We start from the raw sequence: 21867 nt of genomic DNA, 5'->3' as shown, positions 1-21867 counted from the left end.
CAGTCTCCTCCAGGCTGGACAGACCAAGCAACTTCAGCCACTGCTCGTACAGCTTCTCCTCCGGACCCTTCATCATCCCTGTGGCCTCCTTTGGAGGCTCTCTATGCTTTTTTTTTTAATTGTGGCACCCAAAACTGCTCATCAGACCCCGGGCAAGGCTGCCCCAGTGCAGAGCAGAGCCGGACACTCCCCTCAAATACAAAAACATTTTCCCGGGAGACTTTACTTACTAGTTCCCTAAACAACCTGAAGTCAGCTCTCCTCCTGTTCAGAGTTGAAATTTTGCTGTCCCTTTTCCTTCTGTCAACAGAGATTTTAAACTCAATTTCTTTGTGGCTTCTTCGGCCAAGGCAGCTGCAATCACCACTTCACTCACGAGATCCTCTCTCCAGAATAACAAGTGCAGACATACTTCATTATAGTAGTTGTCCCATATTTCCCCATATTCCACTTAGTACAGGAAAGCAGACACAGCAAAGCCCATTAGGAAATGAGTAGTAAGTGAAGTGTACTTGGCTGTCTAACCATCTGCAGATTAAGATGTTCTTAATTTCTTCTCTTCTTCTTATCACAGAATCATAGAATATTAAGGGGACAGAAGGAATCTTAAAGATCATCCATCTAACCCCCTGCCATGGGCAGGGAGAGCTTCCACTGGCCCAGCTTGCTCAGAGCCCCACCCAGCCTGGCCTTGAACACTCCCAGGGGCAGCTGCAGCTTCTCTGGGCAGCCTGTGACAGGGCATCACCACCCTCACAGTGAAGATTTTTTTTCCTTATATCTGATCTAGCTCTGTTTCACATTATAGACATTTAGAATAGAACAGAATAGAATAGTTAATTGAAAGGGGCCCACAATGATCATTCAGTCCAATTGCTTGACCACTTCAGGGATGACCAAAACATCGAAAAAACATTGAGGTTATTAAGGGCACTGTCCAAAAGCCTCTTGAACAGGCTTGTGGCCTTGAACACTTCTCAAGACAAGTCTGGTTCAGTGTTTGACCACTCTCTTGGTAAGGAAATGTTTCCTAGTGCCAAGTTTGAACCTACCCTGATGCAACTTTGAACTATTCCCACACATTCTAACACTGGATACCAGGAAGAAGGAGCTGGCACCTCCCTCTCCACTTCCCCTCTTCGGGAAGCTGCACCACCACAGTCCACCCTGCAACTAAAGCTGACTTTTCTGGGCCTCTACAGAGAGCAGAGGTCTGTGAGTCAGTGCCCGTGGCCCAAGAGCTATCCTCTAAGGATTGTGGGGATATTCATAACTGTCAAGAAATTAAGTGTACCCTAATATGGCATAAATGGTAGATTAAATGTTTTCTCACTACCTGTATTAAAGCAACAAAGGTATGTTTTATTTGGAACAACAGGGGAAGGAAAATCCTGGGTAATGGCAGGAAAAAATGTGAACAGATAACACTAAAGCTTTTGGAACAAGCTGGTGTCTAATGTCTAAGGTGGCTGTGTGGTCATGTCAGTGCTCAGAACCCATGGAGCCAGCTAGGTTCTGTCTTGCTGTCAGCTGCAATGCTGTTGCAGCACTGTAGCCACAAGGCAGTGCACCAAGAGCTTCCAGAGGTGACCCTGCTGGGGGAGTAGTGCAGCAGCTCCTCCTGAAAGCAGTGAAGCAGAGCCAATTCACACACCTTGTACTCCCTCGTCACACAGGTACCTGAGATGAGCTGATCAGAGGAGAGTATCCATGCTCAAGAGCCAAAACAGTGACCTTTTCTAGACATGAATAAACCAATACTGACAAAAATTTGAACAGCCTACAGTTAGACTAGAAAATCATACAGTATCCTGAGTCAGAAGGGATTCACAAGGTCCAGCTCCTGGCTCTACACAGTACAACCCCAAGAATCACACCACATCTCCAAGAGTGTATTTCAAACACTTCTTGATGTGACAGCTTTCCTGGGGAGCCTTTCCACTGCCAGCCACCCTCTGGGGGAAGAACCTTTTTCTAATAGCCAATCTGCCCAAGGATGATGCTAATAAATGCCACTGGAGGACCCAGGATACTTTTAGTACAGTCCTTAGCTTGGAGAAATCACAATCTAAATGAAAGACATAAGTAAGAGGTGAATGAATAAGGGCTATTATTAGCCGTGTTTCATAAATAGAAAAGAATTGAGACTCAAAACCTGGTTATAATTTACATGATACTCTACCATTCTAATAGAAAACAAGTAAATAAGAATCAAGGTGTGAGCAAGCTTCAAAAGTCCCACAAGTAACCAGGGCAATATTCCCAAGTTCCTCTTAGATCAAGTTCATTGTACTAATTGTAAACTCCCCCCTCACCTTCCCATATGTAGAGGAAAACCAACAGCGATGTCAGCAGAGAAAACAGAAGAGCACTCTCCTAAGCATCCATTCTTCTTGTATAAGTGAAACGTTAACCCACCTGAGGTTTATATGGCTATAAGAAAAATTCTGCCAGCTTGTACAGAAACTCTGTCCCACTGAACAACTAATCCAGCACTGTCAGCTTTGAGCTTCCAAGTAGAAGAGACGGAAGTTTCTTCTTTCTATCCCTGCCGAAACAGAAAACACAGCTTGGAGTGCCATCTAGAGGAATGCACTCCTCTACAGAAAACTGTTTTGCTGGTGGAAGATGTAAGGTCTCAAAGGTGGTGGAAATGTAAGGTCTCAGCGATTTTCAAGCTAACTCTAGTAACGAAATAGGGTGTAAGAGCACAAAAAGCACCTGCATGTTCTTCAATATTTTGGCATGTATGTGAAAACTCCCAAAATTTCAGTGATGTCTGTACATGTAACTTTATGTCTTAGAAAAATCAGTAACAAGAAACATTGATTTGTCATCATGGATAAAATACTCCAAAGATTCTTGGAAGTGTCTGAAAAGATAGCTAAGGAGCAGTCTGGAAACTAAAAAAAGGAACATTGATGGAGGTCATCTCTAAAAGTCCTTATTTGTATGGGGATTTTTGTGTATGCACAGCCCTGGCAAGGCTCCTGGAGCTCCAGCCCAGTGTCACTCACTGCTGGAGCACGAGCCCTGCTCTCCTCTCCTGTCACCTCAGAAAGTCACCCAGGGCAGAGCTGTGGTGGATATGGATATCAGGCACCAGATGGCTCAGGGCTGTGGTCCCTGAGTGACTGCAGGAGGAAAGGTGTCGGAACTCAAAATGTACCTCAGACATTTTTGGATGTTCCGGGTCCAGGCCAGAAGCATTTGAGACCCTGGCAGGCAGCTGGAAACAGCTGTGATTTGGGGTTTGAACCATGGAATTATTTACCAACCTTGCAGGAAGAACAAGAAGTCACAAAAGTTTAGATATTATAGTAGAAGTAGTCACAAAGTAGAGGGAAGAATTTTTTAGTGCTGTACAGGGGGGTTTTAACACCTGTACAGGGGGCTTTAAGTTTTCTACATGGGGGTCAGAGGTTTTAAGATGGAGGGGTTTGGGCCTGTCCTGTTCTCCCTCTTTCTCCTTCCTTACCTCCATGTTCTTGGTGATGTTGGCACTCACAGATTGGTTTAGAGTAGAAAAGCACCATTTAATATAGGTAGTCGGTATTGGGGAAAAACTGTAACCATGTAACACGTAATGTACCATATAAAAGACAGCAGCAGCCCTGGGCAGGGGGAGAGAAGAAGCAGTCGGGAGTCAGAGAGGATGTCAGGGTGTGTGTGTGCCTCTGCCTGAGCTGCTGAGCAAACCACAGCAGCCCAAGAAGACAATCTTTTAGATAACTTGCAATAAACAACCATGAGACCAGACAACAGAAGACTTCTGAGTCTTTCTTTGAAAGTACAGGTTAGAGGAGAGACTTTTCCACCACACGGAGCCACCCCTGATGTAGAGGTGAGCTCCAAACACTGCTCACAGTGCAGGTGGGATGCCCTAGCCACAACAGCACCCGTGTAGAAGCTTTGCCCTGCTCCCCATCCTGTTTGCTGCACAAGACAGACACACAGACATCCAAACATCCCCAAACACCTGGGGCTCCAGAGCAGCTGAGTTGGAAACTGGCCCCAAAGTTTAAATCCCAAGCATTCCTCTCTAGCAGCTAGCCTCAACATTTAAATACAGGTAATCTCTAATTTCTTCAACCAACATTTAATCCCTGTATCTCTAATTTCTAAATGCTTTTAAAAATCTGCCCTTGCTATTGCAGGTGATCATATACATGGCTGAAATATTAAGGTGGCCAGGAGTTTATTAAAAATGTTTAACACATGTAAGCAAACACTGTTAATGGAACCTCTAGGTTGAAATATATAGTTTCTAAGGATAAAATAGCAGAGCAATAATGATCTCTGTCTCTGATATTTGCTTGAATGCCAGACAGCTTGTCGTACAACACTGTATCCATTTCATTAACTCTGCAATGAGGTAATCACACACACAAAAAAAAAAAAAAAATCAAACATCACACATTGACTAGTGGTTTCACAGGTAGAGTCAACTATCAGAAATTCACATGTCACCAATGTGAATGCTACAAGGAAGTGATTTCTCTGACAAAGACAACAAGAAGAGTTCCTTGATTTGCACGTGAAAAATATTCAAATGCATTTTTTTGTTTCTATTTTAAGTGCACATTTAAATTCACTTCAGGGTCTGCATCCCAGTTACAGTCTTTCTGTCCCTGCACATCTTCCAGATTCACCGTATATTTGGAATTCCAGTCTCGCTCAAAAAGATTTTTCAACTGTTCCTGGACAGGTTGTTGCCTTCTTTGCAGGTTGGTTGAATTCTGTTTGATAATTAGTCCCACGCCAGCTGTATCAGTGAAGTAGTCTTCTGACCAATTGGAAGTCCCTATGCAATGGAAAAGTAGCTGATTAGAAAACATTCATTTCCCAGTGTTCTGTTTGATCTCTGGGCTTTGTTGATTTGCTCTATGACTGCAAACCTCATTAGGACCAACGAAGCAGCAAAAATCAGGCCACCTCCTTCTTATGCCAGACCTCAGGTTTTGAAAACTTGTTATTAACTGCAATCCTGAAGGTTCATAACCTTCTGATTCATTACAGCCTGTGACAGAATGCACAAATCTACTCATAAATATGGTAATAAACTGCAATATTTGAGTATTAAGAGAAGTAAGAGCCAGTGTTTGCCATGGGTTTCAGTGTTTAAAGGAAAAAGTCTTTAATTTACTTAATTCTCTTCACTTGTTAAAGGAAAACAAAAGGAGAAACTGGACTCCTGATCAATAAACCCTCGGGAGCTGTTCTGAGCTTGACATGCAAAGCCTGCTTCTAAACCAGGCAAAGCTGGAAATCCAGCTGCAGACCTTGTCTAGGGCTCTCTCCAAAGCTACCTCAGTTCAGAAAATCAAACAATACACATTTTATCACTTACGCACTTCCCCTCGTGATCACCTTAGCCAGAAAAATCTGTCCATTCCAGAAGGTGCTTAGGCATGAAAACAAAGCATCTGCATATCTGCCTTCAAGTATAAAACAAGCTATTAAAGCACTGAAGGCAATTGGAGCTGTAAACCCTCAGCCAGTTGGAAGATCAGGCTATTTGCTGGTGTGTATTGCTGGGAGGATGAGCTGGCTGAAATGACAGAGCACTGTCACATCTCCTTTTTTGAGAATGAAATGTAAACACCATCCCATCACATCAGGAACAGCACACAGTTGACATTACTGTTTTCTCATTTCCTTTCCTAGAATTCTGTTCAACAAACAGTGCATAGAATTAATTCCTCCCAGCAGTTCCTTTTTATTAAAGCACTATAATGTTATATACTGGAGCACCAGCTATCCCTGTGTCATTCTGAGCACACAGGCTGTGAAATTCCCACTGTGCTTGTCACAGGCTGTGCACTCAGCCTTGTCATGCTCTGCTCCTGATGGTTCACAATCATATGAAATAATCTCTTACTGAACTTGACCTACATTATTTTCTCCCCTTCATATCTGCACTTTACCTAGGACAGACTTTGCTTTATATGGCAAAATGAGGTATTTTTGGTATTGCAGCTGATCCTATCTCAGTCTAAGTCCAGTACATCTGGAGATACTGTATTTGGAATAATGGAATACATACCAATGTAGGCTACTTTATCAGTGACCATGTATTTGTTGTGATTTACTCTCCCATGAGGAATGTTTGTGTGATTCAGAACAGGAACAATGAAGAGTTTCTGGAGGGAGAGAAAATAAAAATATTAACACAAATACTAGAGTGAGGAACAGACTTCATGATTGGACAGTGCATGTTTTCTATGGTTTCAAAGAACAGAAGAGTATGGGAAGAACAAAAGAGAACATACTGCTCTCTGTTATTGAATAGACCATAGAAGAGATTTTACTTCTATCCAAGAAAACTAGCAAATAATACTTCCACTATACATAAAACTGGATAAGCAATTAAGATCAGATACAGAAAACGTTTGCCTCACAATGTTCCATTAGTGGCACAGCTATTATCATTACAGGGCAGACAATAAAATGCAGTTTTAGGCAGCTGTTTAATAGATTGCATTTACCACTGATTGCTGCTCTTATTTTGTGTGAGAATGGGTTGATCACAGACACAAGAGGCACTGTAGGCAACTACTATAATGCCTAACTTTTTGTGTTAACTCTTACCAAAATCTACATTTCCCTTTTTATTTTTTCCCTGAAACTCACTCCTCCTTTTGTGATACTTCTCTGTTGTGATTACTGCATCATGTTGGGAGCATCCACACCATCCCCACTCCACCTGATGCATTCCAGCCTAATGCCTATAGCCTGTGTGCAGTATTTAGTGTTCAAGAACAGATCTATCTGTATAGGCTGAGAGCAGAGCTCTCAGTTTTTAAAAAACTGGTACCAATTTGTCCAATTTAATATATGCCATGCAGGAAAAGGTCTCTGAGAGGAGCACTAAGTTATACAAACTGTTACTGTCACAGTGCTCAGCAAAAGCAGCTGCCTGGATAATGTCTCAAGTGCCACAGCCAGGCACATACCTGATATCACTAGTAGCTTGAAATAGCTGCTTCCTCAAAGATTATAATTTGGGCCTTATTTTCACTAAAATGGGAAGCAGTCACTGCAAAAACAGACAACCTGCTTCTCCAAAAGCTAACATTAGTACACACAAACAGCAGCTTATTCTCAGGAATCAGTGTAGGGCCATATCCTCAAGCTGTCTTTCCAAAATCAGGTTTCTTATTCGTACCACGTCGACACTGATGTGGGCGAGTGGGTTGTTGAGAGCACGCAGGGACCTCAGATAGTGGAGCATGGCTGGGTCAGTGTATGCCCAGCAGCTGACCAGGAGCCGGACTTGCACTCTGTGGTTGAAAGCCGCACGTCTCAGGGCATTGTCAATGGCTGGCCAGTATCTGCAGAGGTGGAGGGTGTGCAAAAAGGGATATGTTTTTTAAACAGTTCACTAGAAAGCTGTGAAGTTAAACTGAAACTATGAGTGATGATGCACAGATAGGATTTCTCATGTCTATTAAGTGGCTTCCCTGGAGGTACAAGCGAGGTTTCTGCCTTCTACCAAGTCCATTCTTTTCACAGAACGTGTTTGGAGACATCCAGACTCTGCCAAATTGGGGTGAAATTAATCCAAAAGTTTAAAGCTTCGTAAAGTGCACATAGAGATACACACACAGCATGGTGCCACCATGCTTATCTCCTTAGGAAACTAAAGATAACAATAGCAACTCCAGGGTAAAGCCAGTTCATACAGCATAGAGTAAAAAGGGCAGTACAGAGCCCAGAGGAAAGTCTAAGAACCATCTTGCAGAATATGGATGTTTCAGGCCCCTGAAGATTATTTCCAGTGTCTGCAGTGGTCCTATGCCATCAGCCAATGTGGGCAGGCTCTATCCTCCCCACCTCTCCCCATCCTCTTTGTGTGTGCCCAAGGTAATGGACACAGCTGTGCTCTCCATGATCCCCGAACATGGGAAAATCCATTTTCCTGATACTTGTGCTGGCTGTAGCTATGGGGAACATTTTTAGCATCCTTCACCCAGCTACACAACACTAAGAGCTGGACAGTGTGCATCCCAGGGCTGGGAACTCCAAACACCCATGTGGGATTTTCATTGCATAGATCCTGAAAATTGCTGCATGGAGAGAGATGAGCATGTTTAGTACAGACTGGAGGGCTGATACAGAGAGAGGTCCAGCATTTGCTCACAGTCCCATGAGCAATGATGAATTAATTTGCCTAGCTTAATCCTTTTGGTCTTATGTACAAAGGCCTGAATTCTCTAATCCTCCCCCGTGCATCGTCCTATTGCAATCAATAGCCTGCCCACGTGCTCTGAGGCTCAGGCTTGACTTATAGATCCTGAAAAGCTTGGAAAATCATGCTATTTGAAATGCAAGTTTTGAATGGTTTCAATTTTTAAAATATATTAGTTTCTAGTTGATTAACACTCAGGCATTAGACAGCAGCTTTGTTCCCTCCGTCTCAGCTGCTGGAGGAACCTAACCTGAACTAATCAGCTTCAATTCATGGCACTACAGCTGGTTGCTGTGGAGATAGCCCGAGGCCCTGTGCTCCTTTCCCTGGGCCTTTCAAACCCTTGTTTGCATCTGATCAGCCCTAGGTGTCACAAACTGTGGATTAAGCCTTCAGATGAAGAATAAGGAGTATTAATGCACTAAGTCCTAAGGGGGAAAAGAGACTTTCTGGGAACTTATTCCCAGAAAGACAAGTGGATTCTCAGGAGATGAGAAACCCAGAAACTCAATTGTAGTACATATAAACTGAAAATCCTCAAGGTGTTTGATTTATTAAAGGTATCCTCCAAGTAAAGGCTAGTCTCAAAATTTTGTTTCTTGGACAGCAGAATTATCTGTGTCTATTATCATAAAATTTTCCCCATACCACACCTGTGCCTCTGCTGAACAACAGAGGCCTTACACAGTTGTGACAGAGGGACATAATGCATGGTATCATTCTGGTTAAATGACAGCCTAGAGCTTACCCTATTCCACAAGACATGTTGTATGTAATTCTTCCACTTGAACTTCTTTCTCAGATTATTTAGGTGGTTGGAAAACTCAGAAATGTTGTAAGCAGATAATTCAGAGCACTTGGCTGTGCATGAACATCCCAATTCAAGCATATCTAAGAGGATTTGGGAGCCTTAGTGCAGCCCCATGACTGACTGACTTTCTGTGCTGCCCAGGTTTGGGTTCATGTGCAGAGCCTGTGTGGTTCTGCTGTCTCTGGGCAGTCTCTGGGGCCATGGCAGTGGTTCACCACACCCAGGCTCAAGGCCAGGATGGGGTTTTGAGCAGCCTGGTCTGGTGAAAGGTGTCCCTGCCCATGGCACAGGAGGGGAGGAAGGAGGTGGTCTGTAGCCCAAACCATTCTGTGATTCTGTGATTACTCCAGATCACCACTATCACCTTATTTCTGAAGCTGCTGCTGGAACTTAGATGGAATTATTAAAAACAAACCAAAAACCTCAAACAACAACAACAACAAACCCTCAACAACAGCAACAAAAAAAAAAAACCACCAACCCCCAAACAAAAAAAACCCCAAACATTTATTTTAGAGGCTGTTTCAGCTCTCACTGCAAAGGTCAGGAGAGTCAAGAACTACCCTCTAAACTACTGGTCAGGTGCATCAAGCAGGAAATAGAGCAGGAAGTCAAGACTCTCCAGAAGTAAAGGACAGCAAGAAAGAAAAATGGGAGCAAGAAAGGAAAGCACAGCAATGTTTTCTCTGAAAAAAAACTGATGTCAGATGTATTTCTGGTGTTTCCTTCCCTCTCAATTCATAAAGCTGCTGTGTTGAATTTTGGAGGACGCTGGACCTGTCTGTCCCTGGTATGGCATTTCACAGATTTCTGCTGTGTGTAGAGCACAGCAGGGTGCTCTAAAAAACCAGCAAAGCACACAGGTGTTGGTAATCATCCTTCCTGCAGCATCAGGACTGGAATCACAGAATCCTTAAATTGTTAGGTTCTGGAAAAGACCCTTAAAATCATGAAGTCCAACTCTGAGCCCAGCACCAGCACCATGTTCACCACTAAACCATGTACTCAAGTGCCATATCCACAGAATTTTTAAACACTTCCAGGTATGGTGGCTCCACCACTTCCCTGGGTAGTCTGTTCCAATACCTGAAAACCCTTTCCATTAATTTCTTTTTCCTAACATCCAATCTAAACCTCCCCTGGAACAACTTAAGGCCATTTCCTCTCATCCTGTCCCTTGGTGCCTGGGAGGCACAGTCTGCAGGATGGTTGTGAATGCAGAGCAAAGCCTCTCTCCATTCTGAATATTTGCATTGCAGAAGGAGGGGAACCATATAATTTTTTCTTTAAATAGTACAAGTAGCTGATTTGCTCAGGATTAAAAATGTACCTCTTTGGTTTAACAAAACGACTGGTAGGGAAATATTCCATAACAGAAACATAGACAAACTTCTGTGCCCGACTGATAATACTGAGTATAGCAGAGAGGTCATGGGTGCGACCTTCTGGACAAAATGCTGGAGGAGAAGCCTGTAAAAAAAATAAAAAGAAAGAAAATTAGTAGATCAGTGATTTTTTTTTTTTTAAATTTCAGACTCCTTTATGTTTAGATCTGTCTAATTTTCATTAAAATATCACAAAGCACTTGAGGTGGACCACCATGCCTTTCCTCATGCCTTCCATATCCTGCTGGATCAGATACTTATTGATATATTGAGCCTACAGGTTGTTAAAAGAGACCTGCATGCTGTTCCTGCCATACAGTTTGACAGCTCATGCTGGGTTTATCCCTATCCTTTGAACAGTTCCAGAGAAACCTAAGGAACAAATTATTATCCACCTGGAACACAAGCAACTGAGGAGGACTGCTGAAGAAACTTTCCTGCTCAATCCTTAAACAGTTTACAGTCAGTCATATTATTTTCAAACATACTTACAGAAAAATAGGTTTCTGTCAAGATTCCATTAAATTCTACTTCCAGAGGCTGATGTTTGTTAATCTGGGTTGAATAATTAAGAGGCCAAGGGCTTGGGATGGTAGCATTAGGATATCCAACATCCCAGTAGGTACTAAATGTTTTCCAGAGGTCTTGGGCCAAGCAGCTGCAGTTATAGATCACAGCACCAAACTCCTTCACCTGCAAAGAGAGCAAGCTGTGTCACAGCCCCAGAAGGAGCCACCTCCAGGGGTTTCTTTGCTGTTTCTTATGCTCTGACAATATTTTACATCATTATGATTTTTCTCTGTTATCTGCTAGGACATGAATTTTCCCCCAGATTTTTGAATATACAGCAGCAGACATTACCTGAGATAAAGATCTCCAGTCCATGTTTGCACTACCAATATATATGTGTTTCATGTCTACTATCCAGAATTTGCTATGCAACACTCCTCCTGTCAAACGTCCAAAATCAATCTTTTTCACATGAGCCCCTGACGAAAGATGGAGAAGGGGGGAAAAAGGAGTTTAGCATGGAACATGGAGATGATTCTTCAATAGCCAGAACACATCTGCTTGTCTGACTCTTGCAGGCAGTAACAGCTACCAAAATTCACAAGCACTCATTCCTGGGAACACAGTAACTTGAAAAATAATATGCAAAATGTGAACTTTTAGAAAATACTAAAGAGCATGGCAACACAGAAAGAAAGCATGAACTAAATGAACAAATGGTGCTTGTCCTGTGAACCCATTTAAGCACTACATCAGAACAGGTCTTGGAGACCACTTTCCCACAAATGCCTTTTTGCAATACAGAAGCTGTGAGTGGATCACTGAAGGGAAGTAATTACCTTTTTCCTCTAAAAGCTCAAGGTCCCTTGATTTTGTAGCCAGAGTCGGTGAACTTGCTGCAATATACAAAGAGACATTCTCTGCAAGTAACCTCTCAAACCTCTGCAGAATATCTTCACCCTGTGTGGTACATTGTTATTTTTTATATTTTGTTACAGAAGCTGTAGTAAGATATATGCAAGGGCAGTGTTACTGATGGGTACTTTATTTGAAGAACCCCAGCACAAGGAAGGTCAGAATTTTCACTATTTCAGTCTAACTCGACTGAAGGAGGAAAGTTGGAGTGTTGCTTCAGAACAGCATGGAAAACCTTCCTGGATTTGCAGGAGGAGTTAAGCAATGTCTCTGGAGACAGACCACACAGTCCTCTACCACATGGACATGAGGAAAAACAACCACAGACGTGCTTGCTGTTGATTTTACCTTACCTGCTTGGAGGAGGAGTCATTGACACCGATATCCTTCCCAGTAAGAGACCAATAGTAGGAAGCCACGTGCACTTTTTCCTGGGCTAGATCGAGCAGTCTCGTCCAGGCTTGGTACAAGGGTTTGGCTGCAGTGCTGTTTATCTCGAAGGGTAAGTCATAAGGAACATTTTCCACGAGTTCAAAGCTGCAATGGCAATTTTGTGTTGTGAAGCAAGTGACTGTGACCCCAACAGGACACAGAGCAGCTGCCAGGCCACATAGTTGGCCATGCTGGGTGTCAGCCTCCACAGCAAACAAGGTGAGCTGGACAAACAGGCTGGGAGTGCTCTCTACCCCTAGTTTTGTAGCCAGGCTTATATTGTTGTACAGCGACCTCCCCAGTTCAGCAGAATAATTTCTCAGTAGCCATTCTGAGATTTTTATTTCACCATGCCTAAGATGTGGAGAGAAGCAAGCCCCCACAGCTGGATGTTGCTAGGGTACCCTCTTCACCCCCTCCCAGCAAAGACGTTCCCTGCCCCTCCAGCATCTGAGAACCACTGCTCTGCCAGCTGGTCACTCCTCTGTGACAGAAAAGGGGGATGGCTGGGGGTGGCAGAGGAGGAACTGAGCTGAGATGAACATACAAGCATAGGACTGGGAGAGGAGCTGTGACACTGCCCCTACTGTCCCTCACAGCAGGCAACTAACAATTACCCAATGCCTAACAGCACCCCAGCCCTTCCCAAATTAGTGGTGCTTCATCACTTATGATACAGTGGGAAGAGAATAAAACCCATGCTGATATTATCAGTACTGCAACTATTTCTCCCTCTGGTGATGACTTCTCCATGTGCCATCTAACCTGACTCACCTGCAGGACTCATTGGATCTCTTGGTGCCCTCCTCGGTTATTGTGGTTCTTGGGAGATCTCCATAGAGTCCTTCTTCCTCTGGGAGATCTCTGTACAGTCCTTCTTCCTCCTCCACCTTTCTGTAAATGCTGGCAACTGCTGCTTCTTCTCCATCAGCATCAACTCTGCTGTCCACACTCAGGAAGTAAAAAGCCATCAGGACAAGACCAAGCATCAGAATTGCCCCTAAGATTAGAAACTGGAACAGAACCCAGAGAGGAGAAGATTTAAGTGATCACCAAGACATTGCTGCACCAGCTGATGGATGACTACCTGTGCAGGTGAATAAATCACAATCTCTGAATAGGAGATCTGCGTGCAGCTACTGCCAGACAGTTCTTAGGTGCAGCACTGAACGTGAGGAACAACTGCTCCAGGTCTGCTTGGCCAGGGCCCTGAGCTACCTGATCTAGTTGAAGATGTCCCTTCTCTCTGCAGGGGGATTGGATTAGATGACCTTTGAAAAGTCCCTTTAAACTCAAATGAGGTGCAGTGAGAAGGACCAAAACTTGCTTAAATTATTCACGTTGAAACCCCAAAATCGAGGAAGAAAGGTAAACAGAGAGACGGGAGAATAAACTGAAGAAAGGAAATGCTAAAAAACAAAAGAGAAAATTCTGAAACTAAGTGAAAACAATAAAAGCCAATGGGACGACATGATATGCAGGGAAATGGACCAAAGTTTGCCCAATTGATCCTCATTGAAATGGCAAGATTTCTTTCCCTTTCCTGAAAGGAAGAATTTCCTGAAATTTCATAAAATCTTGAAATGAGAGAATCAAGTGGAACAACCACTCTGGAAAGGAGATATGATCAAATAAAGTGCAATTGGAGGAAAAAAAGAAGAAAATTTGGAAATGGATTTGTGTTGGTTTATATGACAACTGTGATTTTAGTTCCATTTTTTGGTTTAATTTTTTTGTGCCAACATATCAATCCTTTGTTTTTTCCCAAATTTTGTGATTAATTTGTCATTGATTAGCTTTATTTTAGCACAGGACAAATGGATGTTCGACAAAATTTCTACCAAAATCAAAATAGGGAAATTTTTAACACAAGTTTAGCTGTGGGATTAAGCCAAGCATTACCATAAAAAGGAAGTTTGTGTTTCCAGGGGAGAAAAAAGAGGCAGAAAGTGTCAGAGGCAGAAAGACATTTTGTGGTTTCTGAACACGTTCTGGTTTTGTCTTAAACCTCCCTTAACTGAAACTTCACAAATCTCATTTATCCATGTGTACAGTATTCCCATGTCATTCTAGTGTGGCAAGTTAGTTTCATTTCCCTTTTGCTGCACTTTCTTATTTTTTTTCCTGAATGTAGATGGAAAAAAAAACAAAAAACAAAAGTAGCCTGGCTACCTGGTAGCTTCAGATCTGCAGTCCAGCCACTCACATGCTGAAAATTACAGCACCAGGCTCTAAATGCTGCCCTGTTCCGAGCAGGAAAAGACAACCAGCCACACGTGCAGATCTATTCCCCCCCAGTAATTATCATGTCTGGCTCCCCATGGCAATTTGTGGGAGCTGGAACCATCCACCATCCTGTGATAGGCAACATGGACTTCAGAGCTGAGCTTCTGAGCTTCCAGGCAGGAGAACTGAGTCTGGGGGTGGTCGTGAGGCTGTGGCCATAAATCTGAGCTAAATCAAGCACATGGAAAAACCACACAGAAACCACTTGCCTCTGAAAGTTTCTGTTTCATTTTCTATGTAGATAAAGCTTCTTGCTTTTAATCTTCTCTGCTTTGCTCAAAATCTACAGTGCTGACATGGATTTCAGGCTGTGATTTGAATAAAATAATCATCTTTAAGTTATCTACTTAAATTTTTGCCCTCTGGCTTGTTCTCCACATTACCACAAAAAAAAATCTCACCCATTTTTAACAGATCCACATTTCATCACATGAACACATTAGCAAGACTTAGACAGGTTTTAGAAGACATTTCTAAGGTAAAAAATCTATTTTGAAGTCACATCATGGCTGTCACCATGCTACACACTGTGATGTCCAGGTACTCTGGGCATCTGAATAAATGAACAAATGAATACATTAATAAATGCTGTGCCAGTGGTGGAAGTGAGGCTGTTTGTGTGAGCATGGTTTCCTTGTCCCGAGCCAGACAGAGCTGCAGGATTTATCTCCACATTACTCCCTCTGGGCAAGGTTTGATCAGTCTACCAGATAAATCAATGAGGGTTTTGTCCCTCACTTGTTTACAAATGGGATGGAAACCTACTTAGATTTCTAAAATGGCCAATAAAATCATTCTTCTTAACCTGTTATTTCTTTTCAGAAATGTCAGCACAATCTCAGCTCCTGTAAGCAAATGTGGTGTATCCCAATAATTACCGTTTTGACGTCTTTTTGATTGTTCACGCCTAATTTCATGTTGGAGGACTCATTAAACATCAGGGATGTTTTTAATGCTTTTTTCACAATCTGAAAAACAGAAATGTATGCAAGGGGAAAAATAAAGCTTTATGACAACATTTGTGTACAGTCAATTACAGACAAAAAGTGCGGGTTACTGCCACTGCTTTACACAGTGCTCTGAGATTTGAGTGTGGATCTGTGCAACACCCTCCCTGTATTATGGGTCTTGAGTGACATTAACAAATCCCAAAGTGACAGAGAGATATGTCCCCACAGTTTTTCCCCAGTGCTGTCTACACACAAAAATCCCTGCAGTAATTAATGTGCAAACAACTGCATCGCTGCCTCTTCCAGCCATCCTTCAACACCCACTTTTGTCCTGTTGCAAGTGAACATATTTGCCAACAAGCAGTAATTAAATGCAGAAGCAGTGGGTGATAGTGTGCAGCATCAGTCTCTTCCTGTGTGTGACTCTGTCAGGCTTTTGCTCTCTTCCTGTGCCTGTGAGTGGTCTTCAATGCCAGTGTCTCTTCCAGAAGTGATTCTGCTAAGGGGACAGGGACCAGGTGGAAATACACACTTCCCTTCTCCCCTGTTGCAGTCATGACTCTGGAAAATAAGTTATCTTCTTTTCCTTCTCAGGCAGTATTTCTCCAATCTTGTGTTACCATCAGCAGAGGCAACCATAAGAGCAAATAGCAAAATACGCCAATATGGCAGCAGATGGCCAGACAGGGGGAGCTGGCACTTGCCTATTTTACCTTCTCAAAAACTTGACACATGCCCAGTGGGTCATGAATCATCCCAGCGTTGGCAGAGGCAAATTTACCCCACAGGAGCCTGATGACACTTTTCGTTCTCAGAAGCAAGAAGCAGATCCCGGGGTACAGCAGATCTCAGAAGGTGCCACCAGATGTTACCACCACCTGCCCAGTCCCTGAATGAGTGTCTCTGACCCCTGAGCCATGGGGCTTTTGTAGCCTGGAGGATGAACCTGCTGCAGTGGGATTGGATATGGAGTTGCTCTGTGAGTGGCCACACTCAAACAGGTTTTACATAGGAGGGATCCTGCCAGACTTGTCCCATCCATCTTGCCATGTGTTCACAGCTGTTCTCACCTGAACTGGGTGGGCTTACGGTGTCTGCCCGTAATGAGAGAATGACAAAGATGGAAACAGTGGAGACAGAAGAAAAGGTACAAACACTCCTGCTTAAAAGCAGGACTGGATCTGCATAGAACAAAGCCCTGTTTCCACTTCAGGACCTGCTTGTTATCAGCTGCAATCACTACAGCAGGGCCCACTTCCCAAAGCAGTTTTATTCACACTTTTCACTGTCACTTCTGTTTGCTGCCCCAGGCTCAGCTGCAAGCTTTTCTCCTAGAAATAGTTACAAATGCTGGCAGGTAAGCATCCATTCTCTCAGCCCTGGAGAAATGGAGTGGCTGCCAGCAGTGAAGGACAGTTGGCCATTCCCATACCTCTGAAATCCCAGTTCATGTTCTCAGCACCATATAAAGACCCACTGTCTCACCCCAAAGAGCTGACAGCCCAAGCAGATGGGGGATATAACCCACCAAAGAGAGAAAGGTGTGTGACAGCAACAGACATGGGTGGAAATGGTCACACTCCAACCCAGAAATCTTAGTGGGAAGAAAGGGAAGAGACAGCAAGATGTGAAAGAGTTGGGTAGAAAGTGAGGCAAAGATATTTTAAAAGAGGAGAAGAAAGGCATCTAACAAACAGCAGCAGCCCTTCAGGCTGGGCTAGGAGAGCCCACTGAGGCTGCAGGTCACACTCTACAGCCTGTGACTTTGGCACAGCTGTCCCAGTCAGCTGGGCTGGCCAGGAACAGCCACCACGAGTGTCCTCATCACAGAACTGGAGCTGAGAGCTGTCCCTCTGGCTCCCTTGTCCCTCTGGCTCCCAAAGTCACATCTGGTGACCCAGGCAGTGTCTTGGTAAGAAACTGTAGGTGTCAGTGCTATTAGAGCCACATGATGGCCTCAGATGGATGGAGCTTACCAGAAACAACTTGTTTCACTTCTCTTTTTTAGCAACAGCTACAAAATGTCTTCCAAAAGCAGTGTTTTTCTTAAAATACGAAGGTGAACAGATTTTGTATGTGCTGTGATAGAATCATCTACTATTCTGTTCAAAAAAAGCCCTTCTTGATGTTTTTTACTGGTGATGGGTTGAAGTACCACCTGCTGTATAGAAGTCGTGAGAACTGCTCTAAAACAGTTTAATTTTCAAGAAAGGAAACATCACAGACAAAACCAGAACTCCTAAGAATAATATTGTAGCTAGTCAGCAATTACCTACGGCTCCCTCAAAGCTGTCAGGGCTCTACCAGCTGCCAGTTTCAATGACTGAATGAAGTTCATCCAAGAGCAATAAATATAAGCACTACTTATCATTGCTTCACAGGCTGGGACACCAGCTAATACCAGTCTGCTGAGTACCCACAGGACACTGCTGTTTGTAACATTAAGGTTGCTTTCTCATTGCCTCTGAAAGACTTTGAGTACTCTGAAGTACTCTTGGTACTTCTTCACCAGCAACAAATTGTGTCAGACTTTTTGAATTTCAAACACAATAATGTGATTTTTCACTATACCAAACCCTCCCCAGGAGCTGTTTGAAGTTCCTCAGCTGAACAAGGTGCGTTCATCTCTCCATGGCTTCCCCCCAGCTCTCTCAAGATGATGACAAATGTACTTACCATCCTGGAAAGTCTCCTCTTGTGTGGATGTCCCACTGTATTCTGAAGTTACTCCCAGCCTTGTGTACAAAAGGCAATACTCATGCTCTGTCAGCACATTTGTTTAGGGTTCTTCTGGTTTTTTTCCCCTCCCGCTGTAGATCACTTCCTCTTAGACACTCAGTTTCACAACATGTACTGACAGAGTATTAAGTTATCCTCCAATTGTTGTGATCCTGTTCTTAAACTCCAGATCCTGATCTTCACTTGTTTGCCATAACTTGCTCTGCTGGATGGCAGAGGTCCCACTCAGTGGTGGAAAGTCAGAGTCCACATCAGCAGGAGAAGACAGTGGTTGGAAGGACTGCTTGGTTCTGGTGCTGTTAGCAGCCCAAACATGCCTCTATTTTCACTGCATTATTCTTACCTAGATTCTTCATTTTAAGCAGGCAAACAAACCCTCCAAAACAACCTCTCTGCAAAGTTTTTCTTGAAAGCACAAACACAAGGGAGCAAGCCAGCTCCTTTGAAACAATGCAGCTCTCATCTTGAACACGTGGCATTTGGAATTTGCAGTTGAGGGGTTGTATCTGACATTGAGTTTAGGGCAGCTTCTAAGAAATTATGCCTTCCATAAAAATCCAAAGGCTGCACCTCAGCTGACACAAATCACTCTGGGAAGGCTGCTGGTTTTCTCCAGGCAGCCTCTTGCTCCTACTGAACCCCAGGATGCAGTTCCCTAGTGCAGTACCAGAGGAAGGATGCTGTAAGGAGTTAATGGAGAGACAGCTTGGAACACGAGGCTTTAGCACACCTTATTAAACTGCTGAAGATGGGAAAAACAAGGAGCCAGAGGATAGGTCTGGTACAACAGAAAGACAGCTTTCCCTGGGAAACTGCAAGTGCCATGAGTCTTCTGCTTTCCTCAAGACTAAAACACAAGCATGAAGTCAAAGAAACCCAAAAAGTAATTAGTGGAGCAGATAGGGCACCTCTCTGCCCAGCTACCTAACTCCTTAATTTACTGCTATGCACAGATCACTTATCATGGGAGCCATCCCAAATCTCTGGATTTACAACAGGACTTAAAGCAAAAGCTGCTGCTGTCCCTGTAGATCCAAATTACCAGAAAGCTGGAGGCAGGATCTGCAGCCAATGAAAAGAGCTCCAAAAAGCCACCCCTGCTAAAGATCCAAATCACCCCCAGGAAGTGTCCCTGGCCCTCAGATGACTTCAGAGGCTGAGCATGCCAATTAGATATTTCAGCTAAGCTCCTGCTTGTGTGCAGGACTGAAATCCTGGCATGAACTGTGTCAGCATAAGTCACAAAAGCTCCTACTGACTTCAGGATCGAATCACACAGGCAACAGCACCTTTTTATGAAGTTCAGGATTTGTCATTTATGTCTCCAATATCACAAGTTCGGTTTAAGAGGGTTGTATCAGAGGAAGAGCAGTTTCCAGGAAAAGGAATACTCTGTCTGTATTTCTCCTCTTTGTCAGCTCTCTAACCACTTGCAGCACTGATAAACCCCACTGTCCTCCTCCATTCCAGCTGCAAAATCCTAGTTTCCTTCTCAACTGATCTCACATACCAGCCCAACCATTCTGCATTTCTAATCTTACTAACAGTGTTGTAGCTGTGACAGCTTCAGGATGGAAGAGGGTTCATGGGTAGAATATGGTTCTATTTGACCAATTCGTGCAGCTGGGGGGAGGAAAGAAAAAAAGAATAGTAAGTTTAGAACAAACAGAAAATTTTCTTTATTCTTCCTCTTCCCCATCTCTCAGACAAGGCTCTTTCTGCCAGTTGCTCTGGCTGACTTGCCACCATCCCACACAGAATAAATGCATCTCTTGCTGCATGGTTGGGTGGCACTCTGTGGTTAACACATTCCCTCTAAAAATCATGCCTGGACTTCCAGTTTGTGACAGGGTGCATTAAAAGATACAGTGGAGGAGTTTTTCTGCCTGTGTGGGAGGTTTGCTAAGAAGAAACTGCCAGTTTAATGCATTCTCATCTCTGAGAGCTAATTATGGACAAAAACATCAGCACCACTGCAGAGATTACTACAAAAGCACACTTTCTGTGCCATGAGAACAAGGCTGGGCTGCAAATACCAACAGCTGACAGAAGGATAGGAGGCAGTAGTCAATATCTGTACAATTGAAAAGAAAAATGCTCTATTTATACCTTCTGCCAAAATATTGTATATTTAAACTAGTTGGGGGGGAGGACCCAAAAGACATTATTTCATGTTTAGAACTGGGAAGTGATTCAGCTGACAAGCCAAGGGAAAATTTCAAAGTCCAAATAAAATTGTGATTTGTTTGGAAGTACTTTTCAAGATTTACTCAGTTCCCAGTTTTAAAAATATTCAGTAAATTCACTAAGCTATCTGACCATGGATTTGAAACATTTATCTTGAAATACTTAACTTATACGGAATAATTTTATTCAACCTAAAATTAAATACTGAATGCCTGCCAGCCATGTTTTGTTTGGAAAAATATTTCGGCTGAAAACAAATAAATAAAGCTGTGATTCACATAGCACAAGACACTGCAGAGTCCTTTGCTGTCTCAGTCTCGTCACTCATCTTTTGTAGCACTCACCCTGCAGTCACACCTGGGAAAGATGACCTACAAGTATTAGGAAAATACTTCAGTGTATGCTGTGTTGAATGTATTTTCTATTCTAAAAATTATACTCCTCCTCTCCTTTCTGTGGTTATTGCTCCAAACCACCCAGGCCTCTGGATCTCCTGTTTGGGAAGTATCTGCAGGTGCTGGGTGGATGCTGCATTTTGGGTTTTTTGGTGGTTTTTTCCTTCCTGTGATTTGAATGTTGACAGAAGCATTTAGTGCTGAACATACAATTTCTGGCATCAACTCTTTTGGCAAGTACAGTATTTCCAGTATTTTCTGTTCAAAGGAGAAAAGGCTTAATGAGGGTAGAGTCCTAATGAGTGCTAATTTTTATATTCTTTTTTTTTTTTGGCTTTGCTTGCTCAGCCCACATCACTCACAGAGCACAGCAGCCAACCCCCTAAAATAATACCTTTTCTAGGTAACTGCACAGGGGAGCTCCTGTGTGCTGGTGCTCAGAGCCTGTGCAGGGTTGCATCCAAATGGTTGCACCCACTGCAGAAAGCAGCACCCCTGCAGGCAAACTGCCCCCTGCTCCCCTCACCAACCCCACCCCACCAGCTGAGACCTGCAGGGCTTTGCCTTCCAAGCCCAAGGATGTCCTTGCTGAGAAGGACATGGTGCTCTCCCACCATCACGTGGGCAGAACCCAGCAGATGGGGGTCTACCGCTGGATCTTCACACACACCCAAAAAGGAGAACCTGTCTCCTCCAAAGAATTTAAAGGTTTGTTCTGAGCAAGGATCCTGAAACCCTGCTCAAGGCAAAGCATTCTGGTGTTCCCTGCTATGCACATGTGGAAAACCAGCCTTTATTTCCCAAAGCAGCTGAGGATGTTGGAGAGCCAGGCTTGCAGCTGAAGGCTCAGCAGGAAGATGCACAGAGGAGATCATTACTTTTCCCATCTATCCTTTATTTTTCAGTTCTAGCAGCTTTCATTATGTTGCAAATAGTTTTGGCTACAGTTCCACCGCCTCTTATGTTTATTCAGTCAAACTGTTAAAAATTAATGAAGTGGGTGCACTATTGATTTCAAAAGGGCCCTTTGCACAGCATCCCAACTCAAACACTGCTCCATACTGTC

General features: G+C 43.4%; 1 protein-coding gene across 2 annotated transcripts; it reads right to left on the bottom strand.

Annotated features, from left to right (window-relative positions):
- Positions 1-4181: 4181 nt before the first annotated feature.
- Positions 4182-18271, bottom strand: PLD4 (phospholipase D family member 4). Of its 2 annotated transcripts, none has more exons than XM_030275108.4 (11): positions 18157-18271; positions 15409-15498; positions 13019-13257; positions 12166-12349; positions 11737-11857; positions 11249-11376; positions 10880-11080; positions 10333-10472; positions 7169-7334; positions 6047-6143; positions 4182-4804 (listed from the first exon to the last, which is right to left on the bottom strand). In XM_030275108.4, exons 1-11 carry the CDS (start codon positions 18157-18159, stop codon positions 4569-4571), a joined length of 1605 nt encoding a protein of 534 aa, XP_030130968.4. In that variant the 5' UTR covers positions 18160-18271; the 3' UTR covers positions 4182-4568. The 2 variants fall into 2 exon arrangements, with proteins under 2 accessions (XP_030130968.4, XP_072786586.1); XM_072930485.1 differs by lacking the exon at positions 18157-18271 and adding an exon at positions 16194-16250.
- Positions 18272-21867: the final 3596 nt, after the last annotated feature.

Source organism: Taeniopygia guttata, chromosome 5, assembly GCF_048771995.1.
Source record: "Taeniopygia guttata chromosome 5, bTaeGut7.mat, whole genome shotgun sequence".
Classification (NCBI taxonomy): domain Eukaryota; kingdom Metazoa; phylum Chordata; class Aves; order Passeriformes; family Estrildidae; genus Taeniopygia; species Taeniopygia guttata.
This window is presented reverse-complemented; position numbering and strand designations above follow the sequence as displayed.